Below are 18,285 nucleotides of genomic sequence, written 5' to 3' on the forward strand. Positions count from 1 at the left end.
ATCAAAGGAGAGGAAGGTTATGCTTTTCCCTCCTTCCTTGAACTTTCTTAGGCAAGATTCTCTCTTCTAGGCAGCAGCACGAGAGCGTCGTTGGCCTCTTGTCTTGTGTGCTTTGAGAAGATTGCTATCTAAGTAAGAGAAACTCCCACATCCAGATGAGCTTGACAATGACAGAAGCTGGATGGTTTCTTCTTTCTCTGTTTCTTTTCAAGCTTCTTCTCACTCTCTCCAAATACGATAAGAATGAGAGCTTGAAGATCTTCTCCTCCCAAAGGAGTTGATGGTGAGGGAATTCTTTGATGCCTCCTAGGATGTACATTTGCATCATATGACTATCTTCTTCATTCACAGGAGATTTCTCTCTTTGTATCTTTGTATCTTTTCTTTCCCTTTGCCTCACGTTGAGGGTTTCTTCCTCTTCATGTAGTAGATGAGTGCTTCTTCCACTCAATAGAATTTCCTCTTTGTGAAGTCTCTTTGAGACTTCACAAGAGAATCCTCTTTGGGAGAAAGGAAAATAAGATTACTTGTTTGCAGTTTTGTTTGAACCATAATCTACAAAGCAAGATTTTCCATAGCTTCTTGTAGCCTATGAGGAAGAAATTCAGTTGTCCAAATTCCATCAGCCAACTGCAACATCATTGTGCAAATCCAAACCGGTGAAGTCAATCACTCCCTTCTCTTCTCGATTGTGTTTAGACATAGTGATGCTGCTTTGTGAATCAGAAGCTCCTTGTGAGTCATAATTATTTCGTGTGAATAATAACAACTCTTCCCCTTTGTGAATCAAGAGAACGCTCTTCGGATCTTACACACTTTGTTTAAACCCTTTTAATTAATCAAGGTAAACAACATGGTCATAACATTGTCCGTCTTGAAGCTAGCGAAATCCTTTTGAGCGTTCTCTACGCTCAATAGTGATCAAACCAAAGGTAACCTCCATAAGGGTCCGCTATTAATACAGCGACTCCCAAGGTGTTTAAGTTGCACAGTACATGGGTTCATAGATCCCAATACTCACTTACAGTGGTTAAATGGCAAACTCTTCATGCTCGATCCTAGAACCGTCCTTTCTCAAAAAGAAAGAGATAATCTAGATATACTCTCATGCCAATGTCAAAGAATCGCGATTAAAGTCTAGCAAAGATTAAAAATTAACTAGAGGAATTAAGAAATTGTATGACATTGAGCATAGTCAAACAAGACAATTACAAAGCAAGCATTAAATTAGACTCAATCACATTCTGAGAGAGAGAGAGAGAGAGAGAGAGAGAGAGAGAGAGAGAGAGACCAGTTGAGGGCCAAAATTTTTGGAGGCAACCGCCTTCCGAAAGGACTTTGTATTAAGTAATTCCTCTTCTTTAGAAGAGGTTTTGCTCAATACAAGTGGCTAGTCGCACTTTTAACTACACAAAATGAAGAGATGAAAGCTCTTAAATCCGACAGAGGTTGCGATTAGACTTTTCACTTAAAACACCTTGTTGAACTCAATCCCAAGGCCCTAAACGCCTCGCAGAGGATAAGATCTATGGGGACTAAGCAAGAATCATATTGGAAAGAAGATATGTAAGCATTGAGAAGTAGTAACCTATATAGCTAGTTGTGTAAATGCTTGAACAATAGTTATAGAGACTTGTGTGTGTGTGTGTGTGTGTGTGTGTGTGTGTGTGTGTGTGTGTGTGTGTGTGAGTGAGAGAGAGAGAGAGAGAGAGAGAGAGAAGATGATAAGATTTGAGAAGAGCATGGAGAGCTTCCTTCTACCTGAGGATTGCCTAGAGCTTCAAAGAGCCTAAACGATAGAAGTTTCCCTTCTCTCTCTAGCGTAGTCGTGCAAAAAACCGAAGCAATCTCCCTCTTACGATCCTAAAATGAAAAAAACTTTGAACTACAAAGCTGTTTACCTCATCGTTTTTTATAAGCTTAGCATACCTTTTTCCAAAAATGCTTTCTTTTTTGAGTTATTCTCAAAATACTCACCCTAGATCTTGTAAAAGTACTTTTCTATTTTTAGAGCTACTCTTCTTATCTTCTCTTTTGCATGGGAGCCTTGTGGACCACATCCCTTCTCTCCATATAGCTTAGTTGGCATGTGTGGATAATAACACCTTTGCTCCCATTCTCACCTTTTGGTTAGCCATACTGCTCACTTTCAAAGGCTTACAAGATTTGCTTTGGACTCTTTTGGACTCACAAATATCTCATTCAAATCCCGATTGAATCCTTATCTAATTTTATTGGAACTTCTGAAAAATGCATTTAAATTTGGGAACTTTCTAGTTCACGAACACATTCCGCTAACGAGTATATATAATTGGCCCTTCTACTCTTTTTTTTCAGTCGTTAGAATGGCCAATTCTAGAGAGAGAGAGAGAGAGAGAGAGAGAGAGAGAGAGAGAGAGAGAGAGAGAGAGATCACTTTAGACCAAAAACAAATTTTGGTGACACTTTGCTACATGATCTAGATTTTGCAAACTTTGCTCTTGAAAACTTTGTAAAAAATAAAAGCTGTCATCTCGATACAATAGCACAATGGAAGTTTTCAATTCCAGACCTCAATCAAAAAAGGAATCATGCTATTGAGATCTTCACACTGAACATCCGGATAATTGTCTAAATATTTTGAAGACATAGAGGTATATCCACTCACAAATTTTATTGACATAGTTTGTCTTCCAAAAGTAATTATGGATCACATTCAATGGAGAGACTCCTTGTAAAGATTTAAAATAATACCTACACAAAGTAAACACAATACATCAATCTTGCATGAATCTTCATTGTATGTCCCAATATTTAGAATCTCACAAATTTTATTGACATAGTTTGTCTTCCAGAAGTAATTATAGATCACATTCAATCGAGAGACTCCTGTTAAAGATTTAAAATAATACCTACACAAAGTAAACACAATAAATACATCAATCTGCATGACTCTTCATTGTATGTCCCAATATTTAGAATCTCACAAATTTTATTGACATAGTTTGTCTTCCAGAAGTAATTATAGATCACATTCAATGGAGAGACTCCTGTTAAAGATTTAAAATAATACCTACACAAAGTAAACACAATAAATACATCAATCTTGCATGACTCTTCATTGTATGTCCCAATATTTAGAATTTATGCAACTATGCAATTTGGCACTATTGAACTAACACGTTATATTGACAATAATTCACCATTACAAGTAATTGCACTTTATTAGTTCTCAAAAGACGATAATATTCAATCCTTTCTAAACATACTAAGTACGATTCTAAAAACTTATAACAAAGAAATCACCGTGTTGATTGTTAAAGAGTTCAATATTGACATGCTCAAACAATCAAGATATGGATTTTTGTTGCAATAGCTAATGACATCACATAATTTCTATCTTCTAAATACACTACCAACAATAACATATCTTGAACATATTTGGACCAACCAAATGTTTGACTAATGTTGAAGTAAACAACATTCCAACTTATCTGTCATATCACGATGGAGTATATCTGTCTTTTCAAAAATATTTGACAAACACAACTTAAATAAACTACTACTTTGACTCTTTTGAAGCTTTTTTCAAATAGCCACTTCTCAAAGACCTCTATTAAATATGTTTCTTAAATTTTGAAAGTTCTTTTTATGTTAACATAGATGTGTTTATATATTGCCATGATTTATTACCTAATTATACTACAAAAACAGTTTGCATTACTATGTTTCAAATTCATATCTCGTTGCAAGAAATACCAAGCACATCTTTCCTGGTTTATTGGATGAAGGTCATGATCATTGGATTTTTCATTAATGTCGTGTACATTCAATTCTATCTAATATGGTGGTGACTACAATTTCATGGTTGTAGATAACGCTCAAAACAAACTACATTTGAGTGTAACATAACGTAGTCTGTTTCAAAATATTTTTGATAGTGTCAAGGATTGAAATCTTTAACCCCGTTAGACACATGCTAAATTTGTACCCTCGTACAAAGAAGCTAGTCTATCCTATACATGTTTTGATGTTCATACTGACAAATGTGTGGAGCAATACAATTCTTAACGAAGAGCACAATGCATGAGGCTACACCAGGATAAAGAACTCTAGCAACGTAACTTAGAACTTGCATCATCATCCAAGTAACCGTTACACAATATTCCTAATGCCATTTGCAACAAGAACAAACTACCTCATGATTCCCAAAGTGGTTAGTTGTCCCTATCTAGTTCATCCTTAATAAACAACATGCAGAAAACATCACTAGTATCAACAATGTGCCTATACATGCTTGCATCAAAGAAAAAGTACATAAAACCAATCCATGCGATATAGCACAATCGACTCATACTACAAAAAGTACCTTTTTTGCAAGAATCTAGAATGTCAAAAAACCCACAAAAAATGACAATTCCATGCCAAAAATTAACAATAGCGAAAACAAAGGTCACAATAAAGATCGTAGATCTTGCGAAAAGGTTAAATTGCCTTGCAAATGCACAAAAATCACCCTATTAAATGTAAGCCAAAGAATTGGTGACCATGCTACCCTGGATATCAAAGCTGTTAAAATATACTCATAGATGGAGAAGATCCTCGAGAGCTCAAAAGCACACAACACAAGAAGTGGCATTATTGAGTGTGATAAGTTTGTTCACACATATCACTACCATGATATAGTAGCAATAATGTGCGACAAACTCTCTAACAATAAATTCAAGATGGACATAAAAATCACATACTTTTGATTATACTTTTTTTTTTGTTTCGGGGAGGGTGGGACTGCCATGTTTTGTAGCCATACGATACTCTCCATTGTATGCCTCCTCGTGATTAAGGTTGCACACTAATGAGCGAATACCAAAGCTTAAAGGAATTTTGAACCAAATATGAAATATATTTAACCACATTGTTTACAAATGTAATCTCTTCTACAATCATGGTGGCTCTTATTTAAATTGCACAAAAAAGCCAATGGACCATGAGCTTCAAATATAAATCAGCTCTCACTCAAGAAAAAACATGTGTTGCAATAGCTCATGTCCCATCCATCTTTTCTTACATCAATTGGCCTCTGAGAAATCTACTCGATTATGTGATTTGGTGGATGGTCTACCTCTACTCTTGTTTTCACTACTTGATTTGGATGTGAAACAAATCGCTTATGGGAAAGGTTTACTTGAATAAAACGAAGACAAAACATAAAAGTGTATCAAACGAAAACAAAAAATAAGTATAAAACCTTCAATGAAATTTTGTGGCAACATAAGGGTTTCATTAGTTTGCCATTGAATGAATGTAACCAAGTAGCCACTTAAGTGGGAAGCTTACGCAAGTAAAATGAAGGTAGAACCCTTGAATGTGGTGGTGTCATTGGTTTGCCATTTTAAAGATATATGCAACCCACAAATAGGATCTTTTTTGCGATTATTTTAAAAAAAGGGTGAGTTGAAATTTGTAATGTGGTGTTGGAAAATAGTAAATTTAATGACATTCCAAGAACATTTGTGTGAAATTGCCTTAGTTTACTAGCTTATTGGCAAGCTCTAATCTCAATGTCCGACATCATTTCGATTCGCAATTTCAATGCCTAATACTACTCTAGACTCTACTCCTAAACCTCAACAATGCACCCTACATGCCACTTAGGATCCAGAAAGGAAGGAGGGTGTGGAGGTCAGGGTTGTACATTCTTTTTTATCTCGATTATATCCCCTTCGTGAAGGCTCGGTAGGACTATTATCATAATCTATCTTCTTTTTGCTCCAAACATTTATGTCAAGTCTCGTCTCTATTCAACTTTAAGTTGATATTCTTTCTATGAAGAATCAAGATACTTTTGTGAAGTTTAATGCGCTGTGTGTAGAGTGTTTACAATCGGTTATTACGTCACACATGGCGCAATCGCATGTAAGCCTTAAGACTGAAGCATCAAATAGGATTCTACTTGGACTAATGGATGTGTGTGGCTCTCTACTAACATATTTGTTGAATGCAACATACTTTAAGTATAATTTAGGCTTATCGTTCCCGTTCCCGTTCCCGTTCCTTTTTCCCAAGTCCCCCTGTTCCGCAAACGTTACAGAGGCTCTTGTTCTGTGTAACTTTGACATTGGCGGCATTGTCAGAAGAGCATGAACTAGATTATTGGGATCGCTCGTACTAAAAGTAAGTCCTAGCTTCCATTAAATTCCCAAAAAAAAAAAAAATCGCCGGTGGGAATTGGATTTCCATGAATCCAAAATAATATAAAAATCGTTACAGAAAACATAAGAAACAAGAACAAATAATAGAAGGCCACCACGGCACCAAAAATGACAGTTGCTTGACTCTGCAATGACAAATATTCCACATGAAGGTGAGTATAGTGGGTTGGGTTTTGGCATTTAGATAGCTCAGCAAGGACCTTCTCATTATCTATACACGGGGGTTTCAAGTAGACTTAAACCTCTGTCACACAAGGGCGGATGGAGACGGTAGCATATGACTTGGACCAATGAAAGCAGACACTACTCACGAAGCCACTCACACGGCCGGAGGACATCGCGCCTTGCAGCTGAGTGGCAGCCAGGTCATGGTCGCACCCTCTAGGTTCATGGGCGACCCCCACAAGGCGTCCTGCTCTCGCCCAAGCAAGGAGACGAGTTTCCTATTGGCTGAATTGTTGTAGGAGAGTCTCTTGGCTGCCGCCTTGTCTGACCTTTGTGCTCGGACATGCGTTCTGGTTATGAAAAGGTCTACGTCCATAAAGCTCCAGGTCATGCATGGCTGTTGTCCATGTGTGACAAGGGCCTTATTGTTAGGCATTCAAACTCTCTCTCTCTCTCTCTCTCTCTCTCTCTCTCTCTCTCTCTCTGTGTGTGTGTGTGTGTGTGTGTGTGTGTGTGTGTGTGTGTTCGCGCGCACACGTGCACGTGCATGCTACGATTCGAAAGTTCTGTGCAAGCCCTCGTATAATGCATCAAATGGGAACTGGCTACGCATGAGTTACATACACATCAGGATTTCAGAGCAGCTAGCTCAACATGAAAGGAGAATTATGCACAAACATTGGGTATTTTGGAACAAGGAGACAGCTGCTTCATAGCATTTCTGCATAAAGCCAGGTCCAGGGCACTGACTTGGAAGCTGGCCAAGCTATGTAACTGAGGGCAAACCTGGTTTGGTAACTAGCGTTGCGCAGAAAATGCTTGTGTGATTGTAGAACCTGTGCTCAAGGCCGGTTGTTGTTGCTGCTATTGTTGTTGCTGGCTTGAAGCCTGTGGCTTGAAGACTACCATATCCTTTTTAAAACAGATGATAGATCTCAGAAGATAAATAATGAAGATCACACATATGCATGAAAGCATAAAAACAGGCACCATTGACATGCATGCACGTACACAACTTGACCAAATACAGTAAAGTTAGTGCTAACCCCTGGGAAAAGCATGCCCAGCATTCTATCCTGCTTCTTGACATCTGTGCTTGCAAGTAACAATGTCTGAGACGGTAATTGGATGATTGCAAACTGGGAGAATAAAAGCACAGGAAATCAACATAGTGGGCGAACATCTTGTCACAATTTCACTTCTAGATTTCCATGTTCAAGGACAAAAAAATTGGTGGCAAATAGCTTGTCTCAGAAGCTGTTGGTTCTGGCTAATTCCGCAATATATCATAGGAGCTTCGAGGATGTGGTCGATCAGTATGCCACAAATACGGATTTTGCAGACATTCTCACACGATACGGGACGGTGAGACAGTAGCAGAGTAGCGGGATATTCCATTCGGGATGGCTACTTGTTGAGAAAAACCATGTTCTGCATTACACAACCGTTGAGGGAAAAGGTTATGACTGAATGCGACTATCCGCCTTTTACGGGTCACCGCAGTATTACTACCACAATGAAAGGGCTACGTAGAGAGATACTTCTTTTGGCCGAGACTCAAGAAGGGTGTGGACTAGTTTGTGCACAGTTGCTTGGTATGCCAGAAGGTCAAGTTTGACAGGCATCAAGCACAGGGATTGTTACAGCCTTTGTCTATACCCACCTGCCCATAAAGCACATGGATTGTTACAACCTTTGCCCATACCCTCCCACCCCTAGGAAAGTATTGCAATGGACTTTATTTTTTATCTCCCAAGAACACAAAGTGCTCACGATAGTGCAGATTTAGCAAGCAAGCTCATTTCATTCCATGAAGAAAGCAGTCAAGCCGGATCACTTAGCGAGACTGTTTGTGGCCCAGATTTTCAGGCTGCATGGCATGCCCGAGATGATTGACTCTGACAGGGACCCCAGATTTACGAGTTTGCTTTGGAAGGCAATTTGTGAGAACATTGGCACACGATTGCATTTCTCGTCATCTTTCCACCCGCAGACTGACGGACAATCTGAGATTGCCCATTCAATGGTTCTAAGTTTATTGAAGTTCTTATATCTCGGATCAAAAGACTCAATGGGAAAACTATCTACTTTTGGTGGAATTTGCCTACAACAACACGATACACTCTTTTACAGGGAAGGCGCTATTTGAGATTATTGAAGGTGTTGTGAAGGTTCCACCCTTCTTGATTTGTTTTTAAGTGCAGAAATTGATAGACCAAATGACTGCAACATTTTGATTTGAATGATCTCGAATAGACATGGTTGCAATAGGAATTAGTCAATCAAACATCTATGAGATCCTAGGTGGATATAGATGCAATTGCTAACTACATTGCCGATAAATGATGGTCTAAGATCCGAATGAACATGTGTTGTCTTGTGATGTCAAGTGATGTGACCATCGATTGGTACATGTGCGGGATGTGTTCCTAGTGCATCGGTACTAATTATCAGTGTCTGCTAAGACCCTCATCGAAAATAGATGGAGCGACACTAAGAGGAGGTCCATTCATAGCATTATTGTCTACTCCAAAGGACACATGTATTTAGCCCACTCCCATGACGGTACGGAAACAACAAAATCAACGACATTCTGAGAGAGAGCGAGTCTCCGTCATAGAGACCATTGGGACAGTGTGTCATCACATTGCATCAAGAAAGAGGAACCGACTTGGAGTGGAGAAAGCAAATGACCTTGTTTTTGTCAATGGAAATTTTAAAATGCTTTGCAAGTCAGCATCCATAATGACAAACCATTTTTCACAATGGGAGATGGAGGTAGAGGCAAAGGCAAAGGTAGAGGTAGAGGTGCCTGAAGAGGCAAGAGGATCTATGCATAAGGATGAGCCTATGCAAGAGAATTGGAATGATATTCATAACATCCAAGACATCATTACAGATTGGGAGGTGAGATGCCCTACCAAGAGGTGAACCATCAAGCATTAATCATGATTATTGCTCATACATTTGTTTCCTTTGCAGCGATTGGCTTTGCCCCCCTTTTTGTATTGCACCACCACATGAGTGATTGAGTCTTAACATGCCACCTAGCAACTTTTAGAAGTGTTAGTTTGCACTCTAGCCTCTACATATCTTTTTGTAGCTACTTGTAGGGCCTTGGCTCGCCTTATAAACCATCTTCATAATCTATAATCTTTTTGCTCCAAACATTTATGTGAAGTGTGGACTCTACTCAACTTTAAGTGAATATTCTTTCTATGAAGAATCAAGATGCTTTTGTGAAGGATAATCCCCATTAATGTGCTCTGTGTAGTGTGTTTACAACCGGCTATTCCGTCACACATGGCACAATCGCATGTAAGCCTTAAGACTCAAGCATCAAATAGAATTCTACTTGGACTAATGGATGTGTGTGGCTCTCTACTAACATATTTGTTGAATCCAACCTAATTTAAGTATATTTTAGGCTTACCATTCCGACCCTGTCCCCGTTCCGCTTTTCCAAGTCCCCCTGTTCCGCAAACGTTCCAAAGGCTCCTGTTCTGTGTAACTTTGACATTGATGCCATTGTCGGAAGCGCATGAAATAGATTACTGGGATCGCTCATACTAAAAGTAAGACCTAGCTTTCATTAAATTCCAAAATTCTTCTTTTTCACGGGTGGGAATCAGATTTCCATGAATCCAAAATTAAATCGTTACACAAAACATAAGAAACAAGAACAAATAAAAGCAGGCCACCACGGCACGAAAAATGACAGTTGCTTGCCTCTGAATTGACAAATATTCCAGGTGAAGGTGAGTATAGTGGGTTGGGTTTTGGCACTTAGATAGCTCAGCAAGGACCTCCTCATTATCTATACACGGGGGTTTTGAGTAGACTTACTGTTAGGCGTTCAAATTCTCTCTCTCTCTCTCTCTCTCTCTCTCTCTCTCTCTCTCTCTCTCTCTCTCTCTGCATGCGCGTGCGTGCTACAATTGGAAAGCTCTGTGCAGGCCCTCGAATAATGCATCAGTGGGAACCGGCTACGCATGAGTTACATACACATAAATACAAATCAGGATTTCAAAGCAGCTAGCTCAACATGAAAGGAGCATTATGCACAAACACTGGGTATTTTGGAACAAGGAGGCAGCTGCTCCAAAGCGTTACTGCATAAAGCCAGGTCCAGGGCCCTGACTTGGAAGCTGGCCAGGCTGTAGTAACTGAGGGCGGACCTGGTTTGGTAACTGGCCTTGCGCAGAAAATGCTTGTGTGATTGTAGAACCTGTGTTCAAGGCTGGTTGTTGCTGCTGCTGCTGTTGTTGCTGGCTTGAAGCCTGTGGCTTGAAGACTACCATATCCTTTTTAAAACAGATAATAGATCTCAGAAGATAAATAATGAAGATCACACATGTGCATGAAATCATAAAAACAGGCACCGTTGACATGCATGCACGGATACAACTTGACCAAATACAGCAAAGTTAGTGCTAACCCCTGGGAAAAGCATGCCCAGCATTCTATCCTGCTTCTTGACATCTGTGCTTGCAAGTAACAATGTCTGAGACGGTAATTGGATGACTGCACACTGGGAGAATAAAAGCACAGGAAATCAGCATAGTTTTTGAAAGCACCATATAAATGGCTAACAAAATGCAGTCTTTTAAGGATAATGTACACATGCCCCCGATTAACACCTAGTGTGGCTGCCTAAGCCTTCATATTTAGTAACACAAACAAAAACTCCTCGGCACATCTTTTACATCTTGAGAAATCTATTGTTCACTAAAGATATCATTTATGACCATGATCTAGACTCTGTATCCCTCAATCTCTTGATAGCGATTGGTTCGCCAATAATAAATTTATGAAAATTGAGTGTGTCTGCCTCTATATACTGAGATGGCATGTATTTTTGACAACAAACCTAGCTGATCAGATTTAGCTCCATGCCTTACAGTTCCTCTCCTGTATAATCTCGCAGGCATACATAATGTACAAAAATAAGAGTTTGATAAGCCTTACCAGTTTCTTCTCTGCAAGCTGCACAAGGAATCCTTGCTGACCGTGCTGCCCTACTGTCCGAAAAATTAGTACTTCAGACTTTCCTTGATAGTTTCTGCAGTGTGTTCAAGTTTTGAGCATTACTCTGGGCTACGCACAAAATTCATAAATAAGGATTCTAAAATTATATGCTGAAGAAGATGATGGCAAAAAACATACTTGCTCTGCATGTGGTCCTGTGTAATCAAACGAATAATTTGCATTTGATTAGGCCAGTCTGCAGCCAGCCTGTGGCAATCAACCTCTTTGATTCAAAGTGCATTATCATTGTAAAGACAGGTCAACGTTAATGCAGTTTAGCATTACTAAAAATTGAAAACCATTTTCATACCTTGAAACATCTTTAAAGATCAAATCTTTGTAGTGCAATCGAGGCGAATGGCTCGACAACACAGATCAAGTTCTGCTTTAGTACTACTACTCACTACGAGCTTCTAGTTGGAAGTTGAGACAAACATCTTAGCTCTTGCATTTTTCACTTAAATATGCGCATTAATAGTTGCAAAAAACCAGTAGATACATATCATAGGTTCATGTCATTAGGTTACATGTCATACAAGGCACATGATTGCAATATACATAAGAGTGTCTGTCCGACAGCATTTGTGCATGGAACTATGAACCTCTTTTCCTATTTTGCAAGTGCCTCTTGCCAATTCTGTAACTGTGTTGGGGCCATTCGAGACGAGCCCTCATGCTAGTTTCTTCAAATAATCGAAGTACTTGTCTTGTTAATTTCCAGTGTAAGTAGCGTACTAACATCGGATTAGTCCAATCCAGATGGTACTAATTGTCGTGAGTGTGTTGCAACCATGGCACCACAAACATTCAATGGCCTAAGGACAGACACTAGACAAGATGCTTTGCATATATAAGCAACCAATGGAAGATGACACTGTATCACTAAAGGTTCCAAGTTGAAAAAGGTGATTCCGCAACACATGAGGTGACTCTGTGATATCCACATCTTCCAGCCTTATGTTAGAATCAGCTTGTAAGCTACATCGCTGATCTCATCCAAAACTTGAAAAGACACATATTAAGAGATGTTGACAAAGTGGTTTTCCATTGTAGCACAACATTTTTATTCCAAAAAAAGTGGTTGCCTTGGTGTGAAAGTGAGAAAGGTAGACCATGGCCCCTCTCGCAAGCACCCCATGATTGCAACCCCTCGTATACAATGTTCCCGTTTCCTACACAGAAAGACACGCAGTCCTACGCCGATCAGCAAATCCTAGGAAAAAGGCTCAAGCCTCAAACAGAGTCAAACAGGAGAGAGAGAAATCTTCAAAAGGCCAAAATGACATATGAGACCAAAAGGTTACATCCATGGGTGACTCTAGTACAGTCTCTGGGGAACATAAAACTAAACATAGAAGAGGGTATCGTACAATCAAAATATGAGAGAGAGAGAGAGAGAGAGAGAGAGAGAGAGAGAGAGAGAGAGTTTTACATTCATAATCTACGCAAAAGCCAAAGGTTTTGATATCAATGTTAGGCTTGATATAGAAGAAACAGAAAAGTGACAAAAGCAAGCAATCTGTCTGTCACAAACTCGTGACGTGGCAGGCCCCCGGATACACACATACACACACCCTGCTGACGTGGCAACACCTGGAAAATGCGCCGACAGGCTGACATGGATGATGACGTGGCATTCCGTAGGATTTCCGTAAAACGTGTTGGACTGAAGGGCGAGTCTGTCCCTAATGTATCAGCTTCAGCCATTTCCAGATTAATAAAATCCAGTCTCTTTGTTTACTCGATCTACTTGAACGAGTTAAATGATGAACACAGAAGGAGCATGTCTAAACTTTTTTTCCGAGAAAAAGATCCTTCTATTAGTTAATGAAACTGCCCATAGGGCTACAACCACCTCTTCAAGAGAGGGCTACAACAATCATGATGGGGAGACTCTCCCAATGAAAAAACAACATATGTACAATGAGGCTAAATCAAGAGATGGGAGGAGGGAAGAGCCACACAGGTGGCCGGTAGTGCCATCTGAGTACACCCTGGACCATGGTGAAGAAAGGCCCAGGACACCAGGAATGCCTCTCTGCGCTCTCGCATGAGGTCGGAGCTGCCCTAGAGTCTCTCAAGCTGTCCTCTGAGAGTATGGATCAGCTCTAGCCAAAGATCCCGAACAGTCTCTGCTGGTGGTACAAGGCGACCCTCGAAGATGCGAAAGCAGCGGGTCCGCCAGATGAACTAGAGTGTCAGGCCACTAATGAGCTCCCAGCACTCTCTCACTGCACCACTCCTGTGGAGTAAGCTCTGTGGTGGCAGGCTGGAGTGTAGGTCGACCCCCGTGCATCACTATCATCTTGCTGGTGGAAGATAGCTCAAACTCAAGTGCCGGGCCCGTGAGAGTGGACCAAGCAACTGCCCCCCAAGTGTACTGCCGAGCTGTGGCAAGGGCTGGCATCAGCCGAAGAACACGAAGCCACACCTGCTGTGCCAAAGGACAGTCCCAAAGACAATGACGCTGACTCTCCACAAGATGGTGACAAGCTGCACATGTGGCCGAGAGACCACAATGTACAAGCCAGCTCCCAACTGCTGTAGCTCTGTGTGCAACCAGCCATTGGAACAAAGTGACTCGTCTCGGCTGTCTGGAGTCCCACAACCTCTCCCAAAAAGCTGCCAAGAACTCAGTTGTGAGACCCTCCTCCTGCCAATGAGGTGTTGCAGCAAAGTGAGCCTCTCTTTGTGCTGCCAGTATGTGACGTCCGAGTCAAACAGTGTACTGAAAGAAAGGGACACCTGGGTGGTCTGCAGAGGAGAAAGGGTCCCTCCAAAGCCACTCTCCAGGATCCCACTGTACTCGTGCCAGTGGACAGCTCTCCCAAGCCCACAGTCTCCAGTGTCCAGTCTCAAGAGCTGCTGGGTCAGGATCGATGACACAAGTCCTCCCACAGATGCCCACCACTCGGATCCTCTGATAACAGCACTCTACCACCTGTGGGGCCTCTACTGCAACTCGGTGTAAGGATCCCTCACCGTGTTACTCGAAAAACAAGGAGGGTACAGTCTTTGAGCAAGCCCGAACTGAGATAAGAACCTCCAGTCGGTTGAAGGCTCCCATCCATCTGGGCGCTGCTAGCTCAAGAGGTGTGAGCCACTCAGCTGGTACTGCCTTCGAGATCTCCTGGCACATGCTCTGCACCCCTCTCATGCCCTGTAGAGCTGAAAGCCCTGCAGCTCCTCTGACAAGCCTGAAAACTCTAACCAGTCACCTAAAGAGGGTGCTGGACCCGCTGTTATGGGACCCCAGGAAACATGAGGCCGATTACCAACCAAGTGGCCTCTCTGAGTGCAAACCGTGGGGTTCCAAACAAGGGGCTGTCTCAAGCGCTCCTCCATCCAAGTAGGCTGACGCTGCTCCAAGCCTCGCTGCAGATGCTCCCAAGATGGTAGCAAACTCACAGCGAATCGGTCCTCCAGTCCCCTGCTCAAGCCAACTCTGCGCATCTGTGTGAAAATCCATCTGGTCGAAGGTCGCCAGCGGCCTCCAGCCTAAGGCACCCTAGCACGAAGCTGCTGCAGCAAGAACTGGCTCCTCACCTGGAAGGAGTCCTCACACGATGAACTTCCGAAGAAGGGCTCTGCTCTGCTATGCTGGGTCTATGATCCCAAGGCCTTCCTTAGAACAAGGAAGAGTGATGACCTGCCAAGCCACTTTGGCTCGGGCTATCAAAGTGTCGCACCCTGACCAAAGGAAGTTCCTGATCAGCCTCTCTACCTGGTTGATACAAGAACTCGAGAAGATTCAGGAAGAAGTGATGTACCACATAGTAGCCAACAATACATGGTTGGCCACTACAACTCTGCCTACCAGAGACAGTCGTGAGGAGCTCCAATGTAACAACTTCCTTCTGATAGACAGGAGGAGGGGAGCGATTTGCTGCTCAGGAGACAAGTCCAAACCAACCTGACAGCCCAAGTATCGAATTGCAGTCCCTGGGGGAATCCACCTGAAACCCTCACCTGGCACCCAATCAGGTATAGGAGCACTACCAACCGAGAAAGCCATTGTCTTTCTCCAATTGATCAGTGCGCCAGATGCACAACAAAAGGTCTCTAAAGCCTACTCACACCTGTGAAGGTTGTCCTCCTGGCCATCCAAGTACAAGGGTTGAGTCGTCTGCAAACTCAACGCCCAGTAGCTCATCTCCCCAAATAGCTAAGCTCCGTAAACCAACCTACTGCGACACCAAAAACCTGCTCATCGTATCAACATAGAGAAGAAAGAGGAAGGGGGCAAGAGGGCAGCCCTGTCTGAGCATGAAACGATCACCTCTACCTCCTGACAAAAGTACCTGACTGTGTGCCAGACTGTACAAAGCTGACACCCCTCTGATCCAAGCATCTGAGAAGCCCATCCTGCATAGAGTGCCCTCCAGAAAGTCCGAGTCGACTCTATCGTAGGCCATCTCAAAATCGAGAAGAAGAATCACCAGATCCTCACCACGGAGCCGCGCTAGGACAGAAGCCTCCCAGAAAGTAAAGATGTTGTCAAGGATACTACGCTCCTTGACAAAATTTTTCTGAGTCCCACGTATAAGGCTCTCTAGAGGTGGCTGAATCCTCAAACTCAGAGCCTTGGCAAGAATTTTGTAGGCTGAGTTGAGGATGATGATGGGGCGCCACTGTCGAATCTCATCCAAGGAGCCACCCTCCTTGGGAATGAGGTAAATCAGACCCTCACTCATGCTGTTAGGCATCTCTCCTATGTGCAAGATGAACTGTAAAGCACTACAGAGATCTGGGCCAAGCAAGTCCCAGTACTCCAAGAAAAAACTGGGAGTCAAGCCATCCTCACCTAGACAGCTACCACAAGGGGAGTGCACTAAGAGCCGTGTGCAACTCCTCAAGCTGAAGTAGCAGCTCAAGCCTCTGACCCATCTCCTTAGTCACAAGACAAGACATCTGTGCCCACACTTGCTCTCTACATGCATCCTGACGCTCTGACTGAGGCTTTGAAGATAGTAACTCACTGATAAAGTCAGTAGCAAATGCACGCATGTCCTCTGGCTCAAACACAACAGACCCATCGGGCCTCCTCAACCGACTGACCTTGGCATGCGTATGCGGAGGTCCCACTGCCTCAAAGATAGCACGAGTCACTCTGTCACCCACCTGTGTCCACTGAGATGCCTGTCGATGGAAAGCAAACTCATGGTGTCGCTCCTCTGTGCTAACAAGCTCCTGGCAAGCCTGCTGTAACTGCTCCTCCAACCAAGGGTTGTTTGGATGCTGCTCCTGCATCCTCTGCAAGGAAGCAACGCCCCGTCGGAGACGCTGCTCCTCCTCTCTCGCTCCAACCAGACGAGCCAAAGAATCCTGAAGAAAGAATCAACTAAGCTACGCTAGTCCTGAGGCCACTCTGTCAGTAGGAGAGTCTTGCATGTCTAAGCTCTCTGTCCAAAGAGCCTCCACTCGCTCTCTGAGTGAAGAGTCCAGCAAGACCCTCTCAGGGATGCGAAGCATCGTGCTCCCCCTCCTCTGCCTATCTGTCACTGTGAGGATCACTGGTGCATAATCCCAGAAGGAAGTCCTTGCCAGAATGCCAACTGTCCCACCGAAGTCACAGAAGTGGTCACCAGTGTAGAAGCGATCTATCCGCGATAGATTCACTCCTCCCACTCTACGGTCCAAACGAGAGAAGGCCAGGCTGTCTGGGAGCCTCACAAAGCTAGAATGCTGCCACACATCCGAAATCCTCAGTCATACAAAACCTCTCCCAAGCTGCCAGCTCAACTCCACGAACAGTAGCATGGCTACCACCAATCCTGTCAGAGGGGTCCTCCAACATGTTGAAGTCACCCCCTATGCACCACTGCTCTGCCCGCAGCAGAGACTCAACAATCTATGAACAAAACTCTACTCGGGCACTCGCCACATTGGGCGCATAGATGTTCAGGAAGCCCACAAGACAACCCTGAAACTGCATAGTGATCCACTGAGCCCTGCCTGGCACAATAATCCCTCTGCCCACAATGGCCTGCTGCAAAGCATCCGCAATAGTCATATATACCCCACCCTGGATATATATACCCCACCCTGGATGCCTCCAGGTCCAAAAGTAGCTGACCAAAAAGTATCATATCGCGCAAAAGCTAACCACAACGTCTAATGCGGCTCTCACACACATGATGCTCCTGTAGCAAAAGAAGGTCAATCTCTCCTCCCACAAGGCATCACTGAAGCTCTTGACGCAGTCGGCCCCTCTGACGCTGAAACTGGGGCCCACCTAATCCTTGCACGTTCCATGAGACGATCCTCATGGGGAGCGAGACAGAACATATGCTGCCGCAGCAGCTAAACGTGCTATCTTAGAGACTGGCTTGGATGGGGAGAAATCCGCATCCGAGCGTCCTCTAGATAGGCGTGACAGTAAAGAGTGTCTGGCCCAAGCCCAAGTAGACCGAGCCGTGCGTAAAGCAACCTCCTCTGTCCAAGAGTCCTCATGAATGTATATATAGCAAGGCGGGCACTGCGTATCAGCAAAGAAGGGAATCACAATGTGTCTACATCCTGCTACATCTGGAGGTGTCACAACAAACTTGGCCAATGGCCAAAGAGTCTAAAGCATGTCTGTAACTCCTAGGTCTCCCATGTGATGAGAGAGCTCTAGGGCCTGTGTCTGTAGCCAGTCCAACACTAAGTCAAAAGTCCACTCAGTCTGGTCTCTGCCGCAAAGGGGAAAAGAGAAGCCAACCGCCGAGTCCAAGGCCTCTATCCCCCTAGCTGCAAGGATCAGAACATGAACCCTGAAGCAGGCTGGCTCAAGGTCTGGTGAGGAGTCACCGAGAAAGCGTGTAAAGTCGTAGGCAAAGAAGTCCCATCGGTGCCGAATGTCGAAGCTCGTCAAACCACGAGGGACTGCTGCAAAGGGAGACATCTGAACCTACCTGAA

General features: G+C 43.2%; 1 protein-coding gene across 1 annotated transcript in view; it reads right to left on the reverse strand.

Annotated features, from left to right (window-relative positions):
* Window positions 1–10,061: 10,061 nt before the first annotated feature.
* Window positions 10,062–18,285, reverse strand: part of LOC147463795 (mediator of RNA polymerase II transcription subunit 25-like) — a 133,303-nt gene continuing 125,079 nt past the window's right edge. The window contains exons 14-17 of the mRNA XM_086491123.1: window positions 11,523–11,591; window positions 11,325–11,418; window positions 10,795–10,887; window positions 10,062–10,660 (exon numbers count right to left, since the gene is read on the reverse strand). Of these exons, the coding sequence (XP_086347249.1) occupies window positions 10,466–10,660; window positions 10,795–10,887; window positions 11,325–11,418; window positions 11,523–11,591 (451 nt within the window). The 3' untranslated portion in view covers window positions 10,062–10,465. The remainder of the gene's footprint in view (window positions 10,661–10,794; window positions 10,888–11,324; window positions 11,419–11,522; window positions 11,592–18,285) is intronic.

The sequence above is a fragment of the Adiantum capillus-veneris genome, chromosome 2 (assembly GCF_014529385.1).
Source record: "Adiantum capillus-veneris isolate H3 chromosome 2, ASM1452938v2, whole genome shotgun sequence".
In the NCBI taxonomy this organism is placed as follows: Eukaryota; Viridiplantae; Streptophyta; class Polypodiopsida; order Polypodiales; family Pteridaceae; genus Adiantum; species Adiantum capillus-veneris.